General features: G+C 35.3%; 1 protein-coding gene across 8 annotated transcripts in view; it reads right to left on the bottom strand.

Moving 5' to 3' along the window:
- AGL (amylo-alpha-1,6-glucosidase and 4-alpha-glucanotransferase) overlaps window positions 1-20,919 on the bottom strand; it is a 97,504-nt gene that overhangs the window by 11,125 nt on the left and 65,460 nt on the right. For all 8 annotated transcript variants that reach the window (XM_086391385.1, XM_086391388.1, XM_086391393.1 and 5 more), the window contains exons 22-31: window positions 17,756-17,892; window positions 17,379-17,512; window positions 16,309-16,484; window positions 12,256-12,358; window positions 9,880-10,105; window positions 8,584-8,695; window positions 4,263-4,398; window positions 3,133-3,245; window positions 2,097-2,308; window positions 698-795 (exon numbers count right to left, since the gene is read on the bottom strand). In XM_086391385.1, the coding sequence (XP_086247511.1) occupies window positions 698-795; window positions 2,097-2,308; window positions 3,133-3,245; window positions 4,263-4,398; window positions 8,584-8,695; window positions 9,880-10,105; window positions 12,256-12,358; window positions 16,309-16,484; window positions 17,379-17,512; window positions 17,756-17,892 (1,447 nt within the window). The remainder of the gene's footprint in view (window positions 1-697; window positions 796-2,096; window positions 2,309-3,132; window positions 3,246-4,262; window positions 4,399-8,583; window positions 8,696-9,879; window positions 10,106-12,255; window positions 12,359-16,308; window positions 16,485-17,378; window positions 17,513-17,755; window positions 17,893-20,919) is intronic.

Raw genomic sequence — 20,919 nt, 5'->3', positions numbered from 1 at the left:
ATTTAAAGGAATCAAGAAATAGCTACAAACACATACTATTTAGAATTATAGGAGGAACTACTAGGAGTAACAACTTCTAAAATATTGTCTCTGAGGAAACAATACATCTATGCTTCCAATGTTCATAATAATCATATACGACTTTTATGATCAGAAAAAATAGGCATTAGAAAATATTCATATGACACCTTAGTTTTATAAAGTCAAAATTATTTTATTGATTATTGAATTTAGGACAAGCCCACTTTGAACATTAATGATTATTGAAGATGTTGTTGGTGTTTAGTTGCTAAGTTGTGTCTGACTCTTTGTTTCCCCATGGACTGTAGCCCCCTAGGCTCCTCTGTCCATGGGACTACTGGAGTGGGTTGGTGTCCTTCTCAGGGGATCTTCCTGACCCAGGGATCGGGGCTCACATCTCCTGCACTGGCAGGTGGGTTGTTTACCACTGAGCCAGTAGGGGAGCCCCTTAATGAAGATATAGAAGGTATTTTTCAAAATTCAGTTTGAATGCAACTTTAGAAATTTAATTGATAAGCAAAAATTATGACTTGATGAAATAAAATAGCAACACCATTCTTAACACCCATATTTTGACTTACTCTGAATTCACAGTTTTCATGCCAATATTAATATAATTAAGTATAATTATACATTAAATATAATATGAACTACATTCTTAATACTTATAACTTACTCTGGATCCAAAGTTTTCATGCCAAGAGGACCAAGCAATTTTTTTTCTGCAATCTCCAAGGCCTTCCATGCTTTTTGGGTAGTAAAGAGCTCAGGGGCCTAATGAGTGTTAACAAATATACAAACTTTTTGAGATCACAGAATTAGTGTCTACACACATTAGAAAAAAAAAAAAACTATAAACCTGGAAAATAATGAAAACTTTAAAAATACAGTGCAGGTCCAGAAGATCGAGTGTAGATGTCTAATCAGACCTAATTCTATCAGGCTGACTCAGAAGCACTGATCTTGGCCTTAGAGGTTAGGAAAGCTGTTTGGGGTGATTGTTTTCTTGTGTCACTTTAAGAAAGTTTACTAGTTCCAAAAGGAAGTTGCCATAGCGCCAATGAAGGCAGAACACAAGATTTACATTATCTTCCTTTAAGTTCACCTGGAACTCATTTTTTGCTTTTAGTGTCATAATGAAACACAGAAGGATATGTACTGGAATAGCATGAGCACATTTGCTTGTGATATAGAGGAGGAGAGAAAGATGACTAAGTGACTAAAAATCCACATTAAATTTAAATGTTAAATAAAATCAATGCACACTGAACCAAAGCTACCTTTATGTACTTTTGTATTTTTTATTCTACTGTAATTAATAATACAATATTTAATACTCTTTTTGACAAGGTGGGAACATCCGGACACAGATGTTGAACACATACCTTCTCTGTTTTACTGTACTTTATTTTTAGACTAAAGTATAGATAAAAAAGGAGAGTCAAGCATTCTTGAGTAGACAGAACTAAATAGAGCAATACAACAACAGCAAAAAGCAGAATGTGAATTGAAGCTACTCATATTAGTTCATTAGTCCAGATGTTTCCAACTAGTGAGCCGAGGCGTGGCACAGGTGTGCTGAGAAACAGACGCCCTCAGCTTTCCCCACAGCCGGGTGGGGTCTGGGGCTCACTGAAGCGGGTGGATCTGGCAGCAACCTAATCCATTTCACCCAGTGTGTTGTACAAATATCATCATTTTCCTTTTTTAAAAATCATCATTTTCTATATGTTATGATGTAAAAACACTGAGAACTTCGTTAGTCATCACCCATTATTTTCTATTTTTTTACATCAAATGTTATAGTTAAGGGTGTTATGCTTTATTCATTAGAAAAGACCATATGGTCTATGACCATACCACTCTGAATGCACCTGATCTCCTCTGATCTCGGAAGCTAAGTAGGGTTGGGCCTGGTTAGTACATGGATGTGAGAAAAGACCATATAAAACTAGCTAGTAAATAACTCATTTTTAAACAAATTCAATGAATTTGAGAACAAATGAGAATAAAGAACTAAATAAACCCTATCATAACATTTTTGAAATTTGAAAAGAACAAAGCAAATCACTCACCACAACCATTGCTATGGTAAAATTAGGCCTGAGCTGGTAGTCACACCAAGGGCTTGATGCTCCATAGCTGTCTTTGTATATGCCCCGCTTGTGCACCAGGTTAGGATGCTTTTCATTGACATCTGAAGGGTCTTCTGACACATAAAATAACTTTTCAAAGTTCTCTTGTATTTTTCTGTTCCATTCATCATATGAGACTCTCACCAGCTTTCCTGAAACATTATAAAAGACCTGGCAGTTTTAAGCATTCAGAGAAACTCAAACATTTAATTAAAGCTGAAGAGTAATATTTAGTCAATAAATTATACACTTTTTTGGAAAGTGTCAGGGTCATTTGAAGGACACTAGCCAGAAATTAAAAATTATCTTTCACTGTATTATTGAAAAAGGATTAGACTCCAATAAATGATCCCAGATCATTTGTTTGGGTCACTCTTACTATTGATAAAATTATCTTTATTTAGCACTTGAAAGGAGGCTAGTCTGAATTGAGAGGTGCTAGAAATGTAAAATATATACTATATTTCTAAGACACAGTACCCCTCAAAAGAATGTAAAACAGTCATGAATAATTTCATAGTGATTACATGTTGAAATAATATTTGATATATACTAAGTTAATGAAAATATAATCATTAATTAATTTCACCTGTTTCTTTTAACTTTTTAAAATGTAGGTACTAGAAAATTTTAAATTACATATGTGGCTTAAATTATATTTCTAATTCACAGCACTGTTTCAGAAAAAAAAAAATGTAAAGATTTCATAACTGTTCACCAAAACTTGACCCGATCATAGTCATATCAAGGAAAAAAAATAAGTATGATGCTATTCATATGTCAGTTCAAAGTTGCTATAAAAATATAGTTAGTAATCAGGTTTGTTACAATTTTCATACTAGTAAATTAATGGTTTGTCTTTCCTTTTAATCTTAAGGGTTTTCTAATACTAGTTCATTGAGTCACATGATGATCATGTAGATTAAGCATACAGACAGTCATTGGATTTTCTTTGGAAACAAAAGAAATAGCTTACCATGTCGTTTCACTGTAACATAATGATAAGGAAAAATATTTTTTTGGGATAATTCCAGCAACCAACGAACAGCAGATTTACTCAGGCCCACAATTTCCACAGCAGATCCATCTCTAAAATTAAAAATAAATTTTATTCTGTACAATGAATAATTTAAGCACTATTTAAAGGGCATTCAAAAAATAATTTTCAAGAATTATATAACTAATATAAAAATGACTATAAAAATCCTTACTTTATAGGAAGTGTGTGGCATATATAAGAAATTTCTCCTTTTATTACTTTTGGATTGCTTAGCATCTTATTTTTAAAAAATTCTATGAAGTAGAATACAGATTATGGAGTAAAAGGAGATAGCTTCTGGAAAAAGGCAGAAGTAGGAATCAAAGAATATTGAGACAGAATTCCAGAGAAAAGATAGAAAATATAGGATATAGGACTAAAGAAAGCCAGAGAAGGTAAGCATCATAATTTCAAAGCTCATTTTTAAGGAAAATGAAAGGGAAGTTCAAGATCTAATAATTCGTCAAAATAAATAGGTTTTTAAAAAGAACATGCAAAATAAATAATGACAACTTCTATTCAACAATTTTTTTTGACATTTCTGATTGAAGATAAAATTTGGATAAGAAAATAGTTTCTTAGACTTTATACTGTAGTAAGAGCTTAAAATAATAAAGAGAAATGATGAGATAAAAGATTAAAAAATGAAGGGGAAAATATTTAGACAGTGAAAGGATTTCATAAAAGACAGGACAACTGGTTGTTTTCTGTATTTACAAGAGATAATAATAATGAAAAATTTATAATAGTGAAAATACTTCAGGTTATAAAGAAATGTCTTAACCATGGGGATAATGAATCATAAAACTTTCCTTTGAGGTGCTTGTAGGGAATCAATCCATGAGAACATCCAGAAGAGAACAGATAGCTTTACCTGATTACATATCAAGAGGATTGTGTATGTGTATATTGGGGGAGAGAAAGGAGTACGGGGAAGGGGAAGTGGGAGGAAGGAAGGAAAATGTTGACTGATTTAAGAACACTTCATGGTTAATAGAATAAAAGATTCCACAAGTGTATCACTTTACAAATGATATCATTATATAAACACTATAAACAAACACTACCTTGGAGTGGCTGGGATTCCTTTGTTTCTAGCTCTGTCACTTTCTCCCATTTTATCCATCCAGGTACCGCAATTGAAGCGATTTCCTCCATAAACAAATCCTGTTTCTTCATCAACCCCTGCAGTAATATTAAAACCTAAAAAAAAATAAATCATTTATAAAATTTAAAAGGAATATAATAAATTAGGAAAATCACTCTGGAGATCAATTTGGTAATACCTTAAAAGTTGAAGATGTGCAACTCAAAACTACAATGAAGTATCATGTTATACCTGTCAGAACGGCTATCATCAAAAAGTCTACAAATAACAAATGTTGGAGAGGATGTGGATAAAAGGGTACCCATGTACAAATACTGGTGGGAAAGTAAATTGGTGCAGCCACTATATTTTTAATACACAAGATAGGTCATGTCATTCATGTTCAAAACTGTTCACTGGCTCATTTCAGTATGAAAATTCCTTAAAAAACTAAAAATAGAACTACCATATGATCCAGTAATTTCACTCCTGGATATATATCCAGAAAAGATGAAAACTATAATTCAAGAAGATACATATATTCAATTCAAGAAGATACCCTAATATTCATAGCAGCACTATTTACAATAGCCAAGACATGAAAACAACCTAAATGCCCACCAACAGATGAATGGATAAAGAAGACGTGGTGTATATATATATACAATGATCTACTTTAATATAAATTTGTTTGAGTACTGGTGAGATTGAATGCTTCCCTTATGTTTATTAATGGATGGCTGATGCACCTCCTTGGGCAGGCTCCTTTTACCTCCTGTTCCTATTTCCTCTATCATGAACTAGGAATAGAGGTACTAGTTTTTGGAAAATGTTTGTCAAGTGATACACAAAGGCAAAGAGCTTTTTAATTTACTTGATACTGAATAACTGGACAGTCAATGTTTAGTGACTAAATCTCTGAGATTTGGCCACAAAGTCATAAGAATGCACACAAAAAGGTACACAAGTCAAAATGACTATGAGTGAACAGGCTGTTTCAAATGCATAAAGTGAATAGAAAATCTGTCTTTGCACTTCCTGATGAGCTGCCAAAGTATTCCAGGCTACTGGTGCCCTTTCCATAATCAACCCTGAAGAAACTACAGAGAAGTACGTGTGAGGTACTGATGTGAGGAACTCACATAATGTTTGGGAGAAACTAACGAAAACAGGTGAGACATGACCTGCCTCTTTGGACTTCTATTTTACCTTGGCTCTTAAAGCTGTTGTTTTACAACTTAAGAAGACTGCTACAGAGAACTGATAATCAAGGGAATATGAGCTTATTGGGAAAAGACAAACCTTCAATAGCAGAGGAGTCTAAAGACTAGATGAGAGAGGAGTTGAGTAACATATTTCACACGAAACAGAATTACTGTATCAATAGCACGCAATAAGCAAAACAAATATCCTCAAACATAAGCAAGAGACTATTAACATGAAGTAGGAACAAAAGACATTAAAAATGACTAAGTGGAGATGTTAGGCCTGGAATTTTTAATAGTTGAAATAAGGAAAACAGTAAAGTGATAATAAAGGGACTAAATAGTAGATGGATAGAGCTAAGAGTGAAATTAGTGAGATGGAAGACAAGATGGAAAAATTCTCCAGAGGCAGCAGGAGTGGTTAAAGGCAGACAACAGAAGAAAAGCTGTGGGGATAGAAATAAACAAGAAGATACCCAGACAAAAGTAGCCTCAGAAAGTGAAAAGAAATAGTAAATCTCAGATCAAAAGAGCTCATAGAGGACCACAGGAAGCAGATAAGAAAAGTTAGAGTAAAATCCCAAATTAAGACAAACAGATGGTTCTAAAACTTCAAAAAAGAAAGAGCAATCACTTCTAATAGAATGAAGTATAGGTCCATAAAACTTTCAATAGCTATACTGGAAGTAAGACATCAATAGAATAATATTTTCTAAAGCACTGAAGGAAAAAAGCATTTATGTCTAATCTGTCATTTAAATATGAGGGCATAATAAAAATACTGCCAGTCATTCAAGGTCTTGGTGGGTTTGACATGTAAACTGCTGTTGTTGTTCGGTTGGTAAATTGTGTCTGACATGCAAATTACAACTTTAAAAATACTCATACAGCAACAATAAAAATACTAACATAGCAACAATAAAAATAACTACAGCAAGACGCTGTAGTAGTAGGAATTGTTCTGAGGTTTTCATATACTAACATAAATAAATAAGCTCATTTGACTAATTCTAATAAGGAAAGAAATAAATGTTGGAGGATATAGTAACAGACAGGGGATGAAAACATGATCAAATTATACATCAAAGTTTATTGTTGCCTAAAAATAGCAATAACCAAGGAAAAGAAAAAGAAGAATAGTCACAACAATTCAAACTGAAATTTCACCTAGATAATATCAAACAGGGATTGGGGGAGAGGTGCATACACTAAGTTACTTAATCTGTTAGGGGTCAGTATAGATTTTAACAAGGAAATGAGTACAGACGTGAAAAATTAATACAGCTATAGGTCATAAAAACAAGAATCACAGGAACAAAAATAGAATGGATTAAAGTGGAATAAATAGTTTCTTTAAAAAATATCTGTAGAACGCAAAACCACACACAGTTAATAAAAGTCAATGTGAGAGATTATATTTGTGATATGAAGGTTGGGTAGGATTTCTGAAATAAAATATGGTGAAGGATATGACAGATAAGTTGGGAAAAGGTCTGTATAATTCTAAAATTAATGATGGACAAGTACTTAGAGTAAACAAAAAACTCCTGGTAAACAACATGAAAAATATCAGAATGCTAAAAGAAAGATGAATAAAGGTATAGAATAGGAACAAACAGTTTATAGAAAAGGAAACTTTCCAAAGACGCAATAAACATATGAGAAAATATTCAAATTTAATAACAGGAGAATTACAAGTAAAAACAACTACATATGGTTTTATAACCATATTCAGCATTAGATAATGCCAAATGATGTTGGGCTTGGGGCTACATAAGAAGACACTTTGGTTGGTAATGGGAATAGAGACTGGTGCAGTAATTCTGGAAAAGAATGTGGTAGTGTTTAAACAAAGGGCATAAAAGTACAGTAGATATAGCTCTGATATACCAATGTTGACTGAAATAAGCCAGACATAAAAGGACAAAAATCATGTAATTCCATTTATTTGAGGTACCAAGAATAATCAAATTCACAGAGACAGAAAACAGATTAGCAATTTCCAGGAACTGAGGGGAGGAAAGAATGAGGAATTACTGTTAACTGGGTGGGAGTTTCAGTTTGGGATGACAAAAAGTTCTGGAGATGGATAGCAGTAATGGTTGAAAACAGTGTGAATATATTTAGAGTCACTGCACTATACACTTAAAAAAGGCTAAAATGATGTATTTTATGATAAAAATGGTAAACATGTATTTTACCACATACACTCAATAGTAAAAAAATCCAAGCAATCCAATTAGAAAAGGTATAAAACAGTTTTATCATCAAAAAAGGGGTAGGGATGGAAAATAAGCACATGAACAGATGTTCAATACTATTAATAGGAAAATGCAAATCCAAAACACAATATATAGCGGTCGATTTCTTTGGAAAGAATGATGCTAAAGCTGAAACTCCAGTACTTTGGCCACCTCATGCGAAGAGTTGACTCATTGGAAAAGACTCTGATGCTGGGAGGGATTGGGGGCAGGAGGAGAAGGGGACGACAGAGGATGAGATGGCTGGATGGCATCACCGACTTGATGGATGTGAGTCTGAGTGAACTCCGGGAGTTGGTGATGGACAGGGAGGCCTGGCGTGCTGCAATTCATGGGGTCGCAAAGAGTCGGACACAACTGAGCTACTGAACTGAACTGAACATGTCTACCAGAATAGCTAAAAATAAACAAAAAAACCCCTACCAAATTCTGGCAAGGATGTGGAGAAATGATCTGTCCAGTTTGCTGGTGGGAGTGCAAAATGTTACAACCACTTTAGAAAACAGTCTCAGTTCAGTTTTATCTTTCCTCCAGAAACTAAAACTAAGCTGGCAAGATCAGAAACTCTTAACCTTTTTCATTGTTATATTCTGAAGTATTATACACAAATAAAATACTTGTTGAATAAATGAACAATTTCAAGGTTTACTTTCATCTCATCAGTAAATCTTTATTATGTACCTAAAGTTATGTACCTTAATGGGACATCCCTGGTGGTCCAGCGGTTAAGACTCTGTACTCCCATTGCAGGGGGTGAGGGTTCAATTCCTGGTCAAGGAACTAGGATCCCACAGGCTGCACAGCGCGGCCAAAAAAAAAAAAAAAAGTTATGTACCTTCATCCTTCATGTTCCGATCTATCTGTGGACCAGCATTCCTTTCTCGGAACTGTATGCCCTGCATGTGTCTTTGGATAGCTTCCTGTATTACTTCAAACAATGGTTGATCCTGTTTGAAACATGGATGTTACCTGTTAGAAATTACATTTTTCTTATCTTCTTCCAAATTCTACAACTGAAGTTTTGTGAAAACATGTATTTTCCCTTAAAAGAAGAAATAGGGATCAGGGGTGGGACTGGGGAAAGCAGCAGCCTTTATACATCATATAATACAGCAGACCTTTTGCATGTGAATATTTAACATATTGTAGTTTTAACTATAAATTTCTGTGACATGAAATAATCTGTAATTCTGCTGATACATGAAAAAGAATCTTGTGAGTTGTGATCTGTTAAACAGTTCAACTAATAAACAAATCCAGCTTATTATGTAGAAATCCGAGTTTTAAACTGGCATTGCTCCAATTCATCCACATACATAGCAATGGAGACAAATTATATACTAAAATGGTAATGCGCTTACATTAAAAAATTTGGGGACAAATATTCTTCAAACACTTCACGATATAAACATCATAGAGCTAGCCCTGAGGTAGCCTAGAAGCCCTCCACCCAAGTAAACTGTAACATAAATGCAGATCAGATGTGGCAAAAGTACAATATTCTGTACATTCTTGACTGGGGAAAGAACATACACAAATGTTTATTCATTCTGCACTGCACATAAGAGAAACTCTGAACTCCCTGGATTGGTAGCCAAGGTTCTCCACAATTTGGCCCCCACTTTCCAGAATCCCTTACTACCTGGCAGGTGCCCTACACAAAAAGCCAAACACTGGATGGAGCAGTATGTCCTAAGCTGTGCTTCAATCCACCCTGTGCTTTTATTATTCTTTTCATCTTTAATGCCTTCTCATAATTTCCCTCATCTCTGATGAAATCCTACTCACTTTTTGAGGTTAGTTTAGGTGAAATTTTAATTATTTTCTGTAGTCCTCCCTGATCCCACTAAGAGATCATCTCTCTTTCTTTTATGAGACTAAAAGAGGCACTTCCCATATATTTCTTTTTGCAATGATTATATTATTAATATATACACATGACCTCTTCTACCGTATTGCAAGCTCATCAGGTAAAGAATAAGTCATCTCTGCAGTCTCTCACAGTAGCAGCAGGTGCTAAATAAACACCAATATTTGAAGAATTGTAAGACTCAGATTCTTAATTACATGTACTTTTATATTAGATAGTAAACTTATTCAGGAAAAAATTATTTTAAGAAATGATCTTTACCACTGTGCCGGCAGACAAAGGAACAGAGTCATCTGCAGGATACATTCTGGAAACTGGGCAGTTGAGAATGTCCAGACCATTTGGAACCATTTTACAATAGTCCTGAATACACTGCAGCCACCACCACACAGCATCCCGGCAGTTGTATCTGGCGTGAGTTCCTTCACCCAGGAGATTAGGAATGAGGCCATGTCTCAGGGTACTAGCAAATGCTAAAATGATATTCCTAAAACAACAGAATTAGGTGAATCATTCGACATGAAAATCACTTAAAAAACTAAAGGCAAAAAAGTCACTTTGGGTGATCATTATTTTTTATTATTTTCTCTTATTTCTTTGTATTTTCATGCAGAAAGTGGTCATAATATAGAATAAGCACTGAATTAAAAGTCAGGAACCTTGATCCTTGCCTTGCCTTTTTCTCTAACAATCTGTATGACTTATCCTCTGGGAGAGATTTTTTCCATCTGTGGAGTTTGGGACCAGATGATTTTTAAGGTCCCTCATGACTCAAAAGAACAGGAATTTTATTATCTTGAATGGCAGATACCAAAAATAAAGCAAACACATAAGAAAATTAAAGGTAAACTGACCTTGAAAAACATAATTCATTTTCAAAAACTTGTAGAGAATATTTTATCTTTCAACATATTATTCTACCATCATATACCAAAAGGCAACTTTGTAAGATGGCTTTCTAAGAAGAGCATGAAACTGAGAATTAAGACTGAGATTTAAATCCTAGTGTTGCCATCTGTATAACCTTGGAAAAGTCATTTAAAGTTTTTTTTTTTTTTTGCTAAAACCATTTAGAAATTTAATTAATTCTGTGTATCCGGTAATACCTCTCTCTTAAATAATTGTGTAAAAGGAGCTTTTTTATTTTCTGCAGTACAGAAGTGTTAGTGTGGAGAGTGACACTTCCAATTAATAAAAGGTCAGAATACTAGCGATTTTAATTATCCAGAACATGTCATACACATGGAAGTTGAGTAAAAAGTCCTCTATCCATGAACATCTCTGCAGAGGGTGGAAGCAGAACTATCTGTGGTAGAGACAGCCATATGTCCACCAAAATGGCTTTCCTAAAGGTCCCAGTCAGATGATGGCATTCTCCAGGAAAAAAAAAAAAAACGTAACTGCATGGAACAGGAGTGTTTTCCCCAGGATCTCTTTCCCTTTCTGCCAGCTGACCGGAGAGACCCAGAGGTCCTGGAAGATTGTATATCATGCAGATAAAGGAGGCTATATCCCTTAACCACCATGTGGAAAACTGCCTCCTGAACACCCATATAGGATCAGAAAATCATAAATTTTGTTTATGAAAAGCCCTTGAAATTTAATGGCTTATAATTCATAGTAGTTAGCACTACTCTAACAAACGTATTATCTTCTGGGAAGTCTTCTAGATCGGGGTAGGCAAACTATTTTTCTGTAAAAGGCCAGACGTAAATATTTTAGGCTTTGTTGACCTTACACAGTGCGATCATGCATTCTTCTTCTTTCAATAATTCTTTAAAAAGGTAAAAACCATTCTTAGCTTACAGGTCATACAAAACAGGTGACATCAAAACAAAAATATAAAAACAAAATGCTTTTTTTGCTACAGGTTTTAACTTGTAGAGCAGTGATTTCAAACTTCAGTCTTAGGCCACTGGAAATCACTGAAGCCCCTGCAAAAACACAGATTTCCATCTGTCAACTCTGCCTTTCCACCTCCAGGTTTGGACTCAGGGAGTTCAGCACAGGGGCCAAGAATTTGCATTTCTAACAAGTTGTCAGATGATGGTAATACTGATTTATGGAACACTATACAACACTGCTGTGGAGCCTTTCTTTTCTACCTTTGATAAATTTATTTATAGTATTGTGACATAGAAAACATCGTTTTAAATCTAGAAAACATAAAACTGGAGGTTATGAGGTCTGCACTACAGAGAAGGAAACCTGATATTATAGTTCTCTTTACAGGACTCTGTCATTAGGGAAGAACAAAAAATGGAAGACCTTCCAGTTTTACCTAAAAGTCATTTGCACTCTTATACTTAATTCGGGCACAGACATTTCACTCTTTAGTGTGTGGTGTTTGTAACATGGTTATACAATTATTAGTTTTTCCTGAAATAAAGTAGCAAATGCTGAAGATAATCTGATCTGTAATGTGAAGTATTAGAATTTGGTAACTTCAAAGATTGTCACACCTTTGAAATTCTATGAGCCTATTAAATGAACACACAACAAATAAAATAAAAATCACACCTCAGGAAAATGTGGCTACCTACCAAATGTTGAGAATAGATGAATAAGAAAGGCCTGAAGAGCACTGAAAAACACTAAGACATAAACTTGCATTGCAACTTTTTAAAGATTTCCTACCTGGCCTCCAAATAGCGTCCAGTAATCAGCAGTAGACCTCTAAGGGCAATAAAAGTATCCCTTCCCCAGCAGCGGAAAATACCAGCAGAGAAGTGAGGTAAGCCTAACAGAAAACACAGCAAAGTAATCTATTAACCTCAGTATACACAAGCCTACGAACTCCACGACTATAGGTTGAGCTGCTCTAAACTTTGGGGTTAAGGAGGAGGTGAAAAGAGTCTTCAAACTCTCTTAAAATTATCTGCAGAGTGTATGGTTATTCTTATGTCTACTTTTGTGTGATGAGGTTCCATAATCATATCTGATTCTTAAAGGAACCTGTCACTCAAAATAGACTAAGAACCAGTGCTATAGAGTGATGCTTATTTGAACCGGTTAGAATGTATGAGTTTTTAAAAATAGACTTTCTTTTAGCAAATTAAAGATAAAATCAGAGGTCAGATATTTAACACATGAAGAAACACTCAATATAGTAATAATGATATATTTTAAAAGGTTCTACCTGAAGTTTGAAGGCAACAAATTAATCTAAATATGGGATGATTACCTTAATGACAAATAATTACATGTTTATTGATCTACCACTCTAGGGTTATTACTTCATCACCAAATTTCCCATTAACTTAAAACCACTTAAAAGTGTCACAGTTCGTCAGAAACAACTTTTACAGGTGAAAACAAGGATTTCAGATGTTAAATCCCTTGAAAACTTTAGGTAACTACAGGCTTTATGCAGGAAGTAAAACAGAATGACCATAGATAAAATCTAAAATTTTACTTTTATATTTAGTTTGGTTTCTTATGAAATGTGAAAAGAAATACAATTGTTATATGTAACAATCAGCAGGAAAGTAAAGCAAAGGAAATTAGCATTTCACCATAAAACAAAACTGCGCTAAAGTATACATGTAACAAAAATTTCAGGGAAGAAAAACTCAGGTCATAAATAAAACGTTCACAGCATTCATTTATAACTATTTTCTAAACACTTAACACTATCTGACATTATTTTGTTTGTCTTCTGGTTTGTTGAGTGAATGTCCCTCCCCAGTGGAAAATATGACCCATGATAACAGAAACCTCATTAACCTTATTTGCCAAGTTATATCACTGAAAACTGTAACGTATATATCACTATGAAAATGTATTGGATGAAGGAAATAATTGGATTAATTATAAAATGTAAATTGAGAGGTGAGATAAATTTGACTAAGGAAAAATATTGCCAATACTTTACAATTAAAGTTTCTGTTTGTTAGGTCTTCACCTTGGAGAAAGACATTATTTTCTTCAGTTAGGAAAGGATCAGAACTAAAGATAACATCAGACATTTCTTTCTATATTTTCTCCCAAATAGTGGTATAAAATTTCCCTAAACACTTTTATATTGTTCACACACAGTTGACTTCCCAGGTGGTATAGTGGTAAAAATCTGCCTGCCAACTAGGAGATGCAGGTTTGATCCCTGGGTCAGGAAGATGCCCTGGAGAAGGAAATGGCAACCCATTCCAGTATTCTTGCCGGGAAAATTCCATGGACAGAGGAGCCTAGTGGGCTACAGTCCATGTGGTGGCAAGGAGTCAGACACTACTGAGCAACTGAGCACCAACATACATGGTTGACATACAGTTTATATATATGGTCGATGATGGTACTGATGACAGCAGCGAATACATATATATGTATAGTACTCCATGTTGCACAGATTTCCTGGTACTTTAACCCACTTAACCGGAGAAGGCAATGGCATCCCACTCCAGTACTCTTGCCTGGAAAATCCCATGGAGAGAGGAGCCTGGTAGGCTGCAGTCCATGGGGTTGCTAAGACACTAAGCGACTTCACTTTCCCTTTTCACTTTCATGCACTGGAGAAGGAAATGGCAACCCACTCCAGTGTTCTTGCCTGGAGAATCCCAGGGATGGGGGAGCCTGGTGGGCTGCCGTCTATGGGGTTGCACAGTCAGACATGACTGAAGCGACTTAGCAGCAGCAGCAGCAACCCACTTAACACTTGGCATAAAATATAAGTATAGACAGATCCAAGGGTAAGTTTGAGTTGGTATGCCCTGAATACAGGCACTCTTGTTAAAAAGTCAAAACTAAAACCTCTAGCATCCATGTGTGGAAATATTTGTATTCACTAAAACATTTTTTAAATTAATTAATTAACTTTATTTTTGGCTGTGCCGAGTCTTCAGTTGCTGCACAGGCTTTTCTCTAGTTGCAATGAGCAGGGACTATTCTCTAGTTGCGGTGTATTGGCTTCTCATTGCAGTGGCTTCTCTTGTTGCAGATCATGGGCTACAGGGCACGTGGGCTCCAGTAGTTCTGGCTCATGGGCTCTAGAGCTCAGGCTCAGTTGTGGCATATGGGCTTAGCTTCTTCGTGGCATGTGGGATCTTCGTGGACCAGGGATTCAATCTGTGTCTCCTGCACTGGCAGGCAGATTCCCAGGGAAGCCCTATATTAACTTTTCGACCTTTCGGAATATATGACTTACAGATCACACATCTTCTGAATAATTTCTACCTTGTCAATTAATGTATAAGTTTAAAATTATACACATATTTTGTATCACTGTTAGAAAAGGAAGGTATTCCTGGCCTTTGTATCATTTAAAAATGAAACCAAGAAATCTATCTGCAAATCCATATACAGTCCTATAATATGGAATATACAAAACTCTCCTTTAGCATGCTAGAAAGAAATACCAGAACTTCTATCCATATTTATAAACTATATTTTTAGTTTTTCTTTTTGTTTTATATTGTACATGATATGTAAACATACCAAGTATAATAGCGTATGAGTATATCATTTATGATCTCAATATATTTATTTTGGGAGTGTTTAACAACAGAACTGGATAATCAAAAATGTTGAGATCACTATTTTATATAATAGGCTTCTAAACAATAGGCTTTAAAATCAACTTCTGCATTTTTTCCACAATGTTCTTGTTCAGTTTTATGACCATCTGCCATGAATTCACGGGGGAAAGTACCAGAAGGATATAAAATAGTTGAGTGAAAATCTAAAACACAATTATATAATTAAAATATTCAGAAGGTTCATATAATCCTTCTAAGTGAAATGTTAATTTCTTTTTTAGTTGTTGGGTTCTAGTAGGTCATTTTTATAGGTTTGGCCACCTCATGCAAAGAGTTGACTCACTGGAAAAGACTAATGCTGGGAGGGATTGGGGCCAGGAGGAAAAGGCAACAACAGAGGATGAGATGGCTGGATGGCATCACAGACTTGATGGACATGAATCTGAGTGAACTCCGGGAGTTGGTGATGGGCAGGGAGGCCTGGCGTGCTGCAGTTCATGGGGTCGCAAAGAGTCGGACACAACTGAGTGACTGAACTGAATGCAAATTTAAGGGTAAACTGAGGCAATCACATAGACAATACTGTTCCTTTCATCCTGCAATTGGTATTTCTCAGTTTAGTTTGGAAGTTCTAAACTTCAGTGGACTCAAATATTAAATACTTTTTAGAAATAGCTTGAAATTTATTAAAAAGAAATCATAAGCCTATTTTGCTAAGAATTATACCTGTTACTTGATTTGGGTTTTAAATATACTTTCAGGAAAGATGCTAATGGAGTTGGAAGCATTTAATTACAATTAGACACATAATAAAAATTATTTAGCATTTGTTTTGTGTTTCGTAACTTGTTGAGGATCTTCACATGATCTCTTGGTAATTACAAGGCTATGTAAATTTTTTATATTGGGGAAAAAAAGTATAATGTAATGGGAAAGGTAGTAAAACAGATTTGATTGAAAAATGCAAAATGTTATGAGTTGGAAAAAATACACATGCAGAAGAAAGGGATTAACTGGCCACAATAAAAAGTGCACATAAATAAATGTCTGGTGCACAGTGATACTTAAATAGCACCGTTATTACTTTTATAAATGTATGCCTGTGAAATTTTACCAGTAACATAAAAGCTTGGAGAACATCATGAGTTTTTAAAAATAATCATTTCTTTATAATTTTCCTAATACTGACTTACACATTTTAATCTTGTACATAATTTCTTACCTGCAGCTAGAGACACACAACACTGCTCCTTCTCCCTTGTGATCTCATTCAGCCTGCATGGCACATCCGTAAGCGAAGGTGAAAGAAGTGGCAGAGAAGAGAATCTTCCTACTCCACACATTTGGACTGAACCCAAGGAAAGGTGTTTCACAAAGGTAGAACCATTCTGAACAAAGCTGCAACAAAGTTATAGAGTTCAAAGTGTTACGGGTAGAAATAAAAAATTTTTATTACTTATTCAAAAAAATTTATTAGGGTAAGAACACCTAATTTGAGAATCTACTTTTTTAAAGAGATTTTTAAGGGTACAATACCAATTGTTATTTACAGCCACAACGTTGTACATTAGATCTCAAAACTTACTCATTTTGCATACCTGAAATTTTATGCCTTATTGATTCAAAAAATTTTAGCAGTATTATTTTAGTTCTTTTTTTCTCTTCAAAAAGTTTCTCTATTCAAATGTATAGCAATGCTAAAATCAGTTAAACAGAATTTTAAATTTGGTAAAGGTTTCAGAACTGCCTTCATTTCACCCAGTATTGTATCTACCTAGCTGGCTTTAAAATGTTTACTGTAAAACAAATGGTAGAGTTGAAGTTTTATCCTTTCTGAAGTTATGCCCAAATTGCCTTGGCTGCTCATCACTGGTACATTCCAGCCTGTGGTTTCACCTCAGGGAAATTCACTAATAAAGGCATATTTCACTTATAACAATAGCAGAATATTTTTTCTCTTAATTAATAAAAAATTAGAAAAAAATAGTATGTGTAGATTTAAACAAATTTATCCATTAATTTAACAACTCGAGGTATAGAGATAACACCAAGCAATTAAAATTCCCCATCAACATGTTTTTTAGCTTTATAGAATAGATTTTAATATCTAAGTTTGTTTCTGTATGTTCCAGAATAAAGGATGTTAATACATTTTATGCCCACTTACTAACTTTTTCAGCTGTATGCATGCATGACAATTCCTGATGTTTTGGTCTTTTTAAGAGTGTATACACTGACTGTATGTGGCTTCTACACAAACATGCCTATCCACTCAATCTTTGCTGGGTATACCTTGACATTTGCTTCCATGCTACATCCAGAAGAGTGGTGTATGCACCGATTAATATAGCATCAAAGTAACACGGGATAAGGTAACGTGGGATCTGCTTCAGGTAGAAGAACATAGCCTGCAACCATTTACCAACCTGTTATAAAAATAATTTTAAAAGTTAACTTGGTGTGCTTATAGGCTTGGATTTAAAAGCTAAATCCAAACATTCCACTGTACTATCTAGCAATCTATTAACCAGATTTTCACTTATAAGAACTGAAAGATGATGCAGAAGAAAATGTTTCAGGTTAGAAAACAACATAAACGTATATGTTAATATACATTTCTTACTGTGCTCCTCACCTTTTATTTTTTTGGACAATATAGCTTTACTTACTTCAGCAATAGTTCCTGACCGTGAAATAAGTCGGTTACTGACATAGTCAATCATCCAGTCTCCAGATCTCAAATTATCACAGAAGGGATGCCCCAAGTCATTCTTTGGTCTTATTTCTGCCAATACTGACATTAATCCTGAAAATTCAGAGAAATATCATACCAATTTAATCACTGGCAGAGTAGTTTGCTCTCACAGCCTGGCAACCTGCTGCTAGTCTCCAGTGATTGATGGTGAATATACACACAGCTAGATACAAGAGCAGCATAAACCTCAGTGGCACTTCCCATGACTGGAGGTAAGTGTGGCAACACTGCCTTGAACCAAGATATAAAGGCAGGCTGACGGGGACTGTGGTCAGTCACATGAGCTATGCAGAGCTTTCCAAGATTCCTGTTTTCTGGGTTGGTCCTGCTCTTTTGAATTTTAATATTACAATATTCAAAGGCAATTGGCACAGCTTCCCTATCCTAAGGCATCTAGGGGCAGAAAACTGATAAGTTTGTCTTTTCACAGTTGAAAAGTGGTAGATTCATGAATATTCACGCAAGATTTAAGAAAAATCATAGAACTGGCCTCAGAGACAGCAAGATCACCTATGGTGATACTAAGAATAAAGTCTGTTCTGGAGAGAATCTTTGAAATATAACAGGAGTTTGTGTTGTTTAGTTGCTAAGTTGTCTGACTCTTTTGCAACCTCATGGATTGGATCCTGTTACCAGGTTCTTCTGTCCATGGAATATTCCAGGCAAGAATACTGGAGTGGGTCACCATTTCCTTCTCCAGGGGATCTTCCCAACCCAGAGATAGAACCCTGTCTCCTGCATTGGCAGGCGGGTTCTTTATTGCTGAGCCATCAAGGAAGACCATAACAGAGGTACTTGGAACTAAATGAGGTATCAAAATGAAGTATACAGACATATCCTCAAGTACCACTCAATTAGAAATATTAGAATTTCTATGCACATGTGTGTGTGTGTGTGTGTGTGTGTGCTCAGTCGTGTCCAATTCTTTGTGACTCCATGTACTGTAGCCCATCAGGCTCCTCTGTTCCTGGAATTTTCAAGGCAAGAATACTGGAGTGGGTTGTCATTTCTTACTCCAGGGCATCTTCCTGACCCAGGGATTGAACCTGCATCAGTCATCTATCTGCATTGGCAGGCAGATTCTTTGCCGCTGTGCCATAGAAATTTTTGGGCTTCCCAGGTGGCTCAGTGGTAAGAGGATCCACTTGCCAATGCAGGAGATGTAGTATGTTCAATCCCTGGGTCAGGAAGATCCCCTGGAAGAAATGGCAACCCACTCCAGTATTCTTGCCTGGAGAATCCCATGGACAGAGGAGCCTGGCAGGCTATAATCCATAGGGTTGCAAAGAATTTCTATGTATATATAACATATTGTTATTTCAATGACAGATAGCTAGAACAATACTTCTTTTCATCACTTAATAGGGTAGTAATTTAAAATTATATTGGCTTCACTGACTTCATTCCAAATAAATTTATTTAGTTAGTTAGAATTTAATTAATTTTATTGTGTATACTAAGCATGTTTTGAAAATTTCAAGTTAAATATATAAATTTAAGATATTGTTACAAGAAGTAGGGAAGGGGAATTCGGGTTAGAGAAGAGAAAGGTCAGTGAAATGGTTAAGTGTGATTTGAATAATCTCCTGGGTGTTTATTGGAAGGACTGATGTTGAAGTTGAAACTCCAATACTTTGGCCACCTGATGCGAAGAGCTGACTCATTTGAAAAGACCCTGATGTTGGGAAAGATTGAGGGCAGGAGGAGAAGGGGATGACAGAGGATAAGATGGTTGTATGGTATCACCGAATCGATGGACATGGGTTTGGGTGGACTCCGGGAATTGGTGATGGACAGAGAGGCCTGGAGTGCTGAGGTTCATGGGGTCGCAGAGTTGGACATGACTGAGTGACTGAACTGAACTGAGGTTGTTATTAAAAGCCTATTGGAAATACAACGTGATTGTTGAAATATTAAACAGCCAGAGGGATTACGGATTGGTATAGAGTACAAAAATAAATCAAATAAGGGCAATTATATTTAGAACAAATGAGAAAAATCATTTCATGAAGAAGTAGAAGGAAAGTAGAAAGTTTAGTTATGTCTATGCTGCTACTGCTAAGTTGCTTCAGTCGTGTCCGACTCTGTGCAACCCCAGAGACGGCAGCCCACCAGACTCCCCCGTCCCTGGGATTCTCCAGGCAAGAACACTGGAGTGGGTTGCCATTTCCTTCTCCAAAGCATGAAAGTGAAAAGTGAAAGTGAAGTCGCTAAGTCGTGTCCAACTCTTAGCGACCCCATGAACTGCAGCCTACCAGGCTATAACTATACTTAATTAATTATAAGGAACATAAAGGCGAGAAAAGAAGTTCACAAAAGTACAATCTTTTCAGGCAAGTAGAAAAAGGAGTTTAACATCTCAGAATGAAAATGGAGTAGATAGCTGCTTATGGCTGGTAACACATACATTTCTTTATTACAGCATAAAATAAAAAATGAGAATATTTCAGAAAAAATGTCATAAGCATAAAAAGTCTTAAAATTTTTTATTGAAAGCTTCTTATGTGCTTGATTTAGCAGAAGGTATGAAAGCTAAAAACAAGAACCCTTCAAAAGGCAAACATTATTCTTCTAAGGGTATAGTCCACTTAGTAGAGTTTGATAGCTAGTTATCACTGAATACTTACTATGAACTAACCACTCACTGTCTAAGTACTTTATACATATTAACTCATTTAATCCTAACAGTAAGCCCTTGTGGTAAACACTATTTTTATTTCCATTTTACAGATGAAAAATTGAGCCACAATTTGCCATATAATTAAAGCTAGTCAGTGCAACCCATAAAATTTGGTTCTAAAGCCTATTTCTTGACCATGATAAAACATTCACAAAAAATAGTATATTAATTATTAAAATAAAGCAATAAATTCCAAGGGCTAATAAGAGATACAATAGATAAATACAATGGGTGTCTGGAAGACAAAGAAATTACTGTGAAATCAATAATTAATGAAGGATTTGTGGAAGATGTAAGAATTGAATTGGCCCTTAAAGACGGGAGATGTACAAAGAAATTAGGAGTCGAAAAGGAGGCTTGTTAAGTTGTAAACTTCATGAACCAGGAATATAAGTGCA

Source organism: Bos grunniens, chromosome 3 (assembly GCF_055505025.1).
Source record: "Bos grunniens cultivar Pamir isolate PY7600 chromosome 3, Bosgru_T2T1.0, whole genome shotgun sequence".
Classification (NCBI taxonomy): Eukaryota; Metazoa; Chordata; class Mammalia; order Artiodactyla; family Bovidae; genus Bos; species Bos grunniens.
The sequence above is the reverse complement of the archived record's forward strand: the minus strand, read 5'-3'. Positions and strand labels throughout refer to the sequence as shown.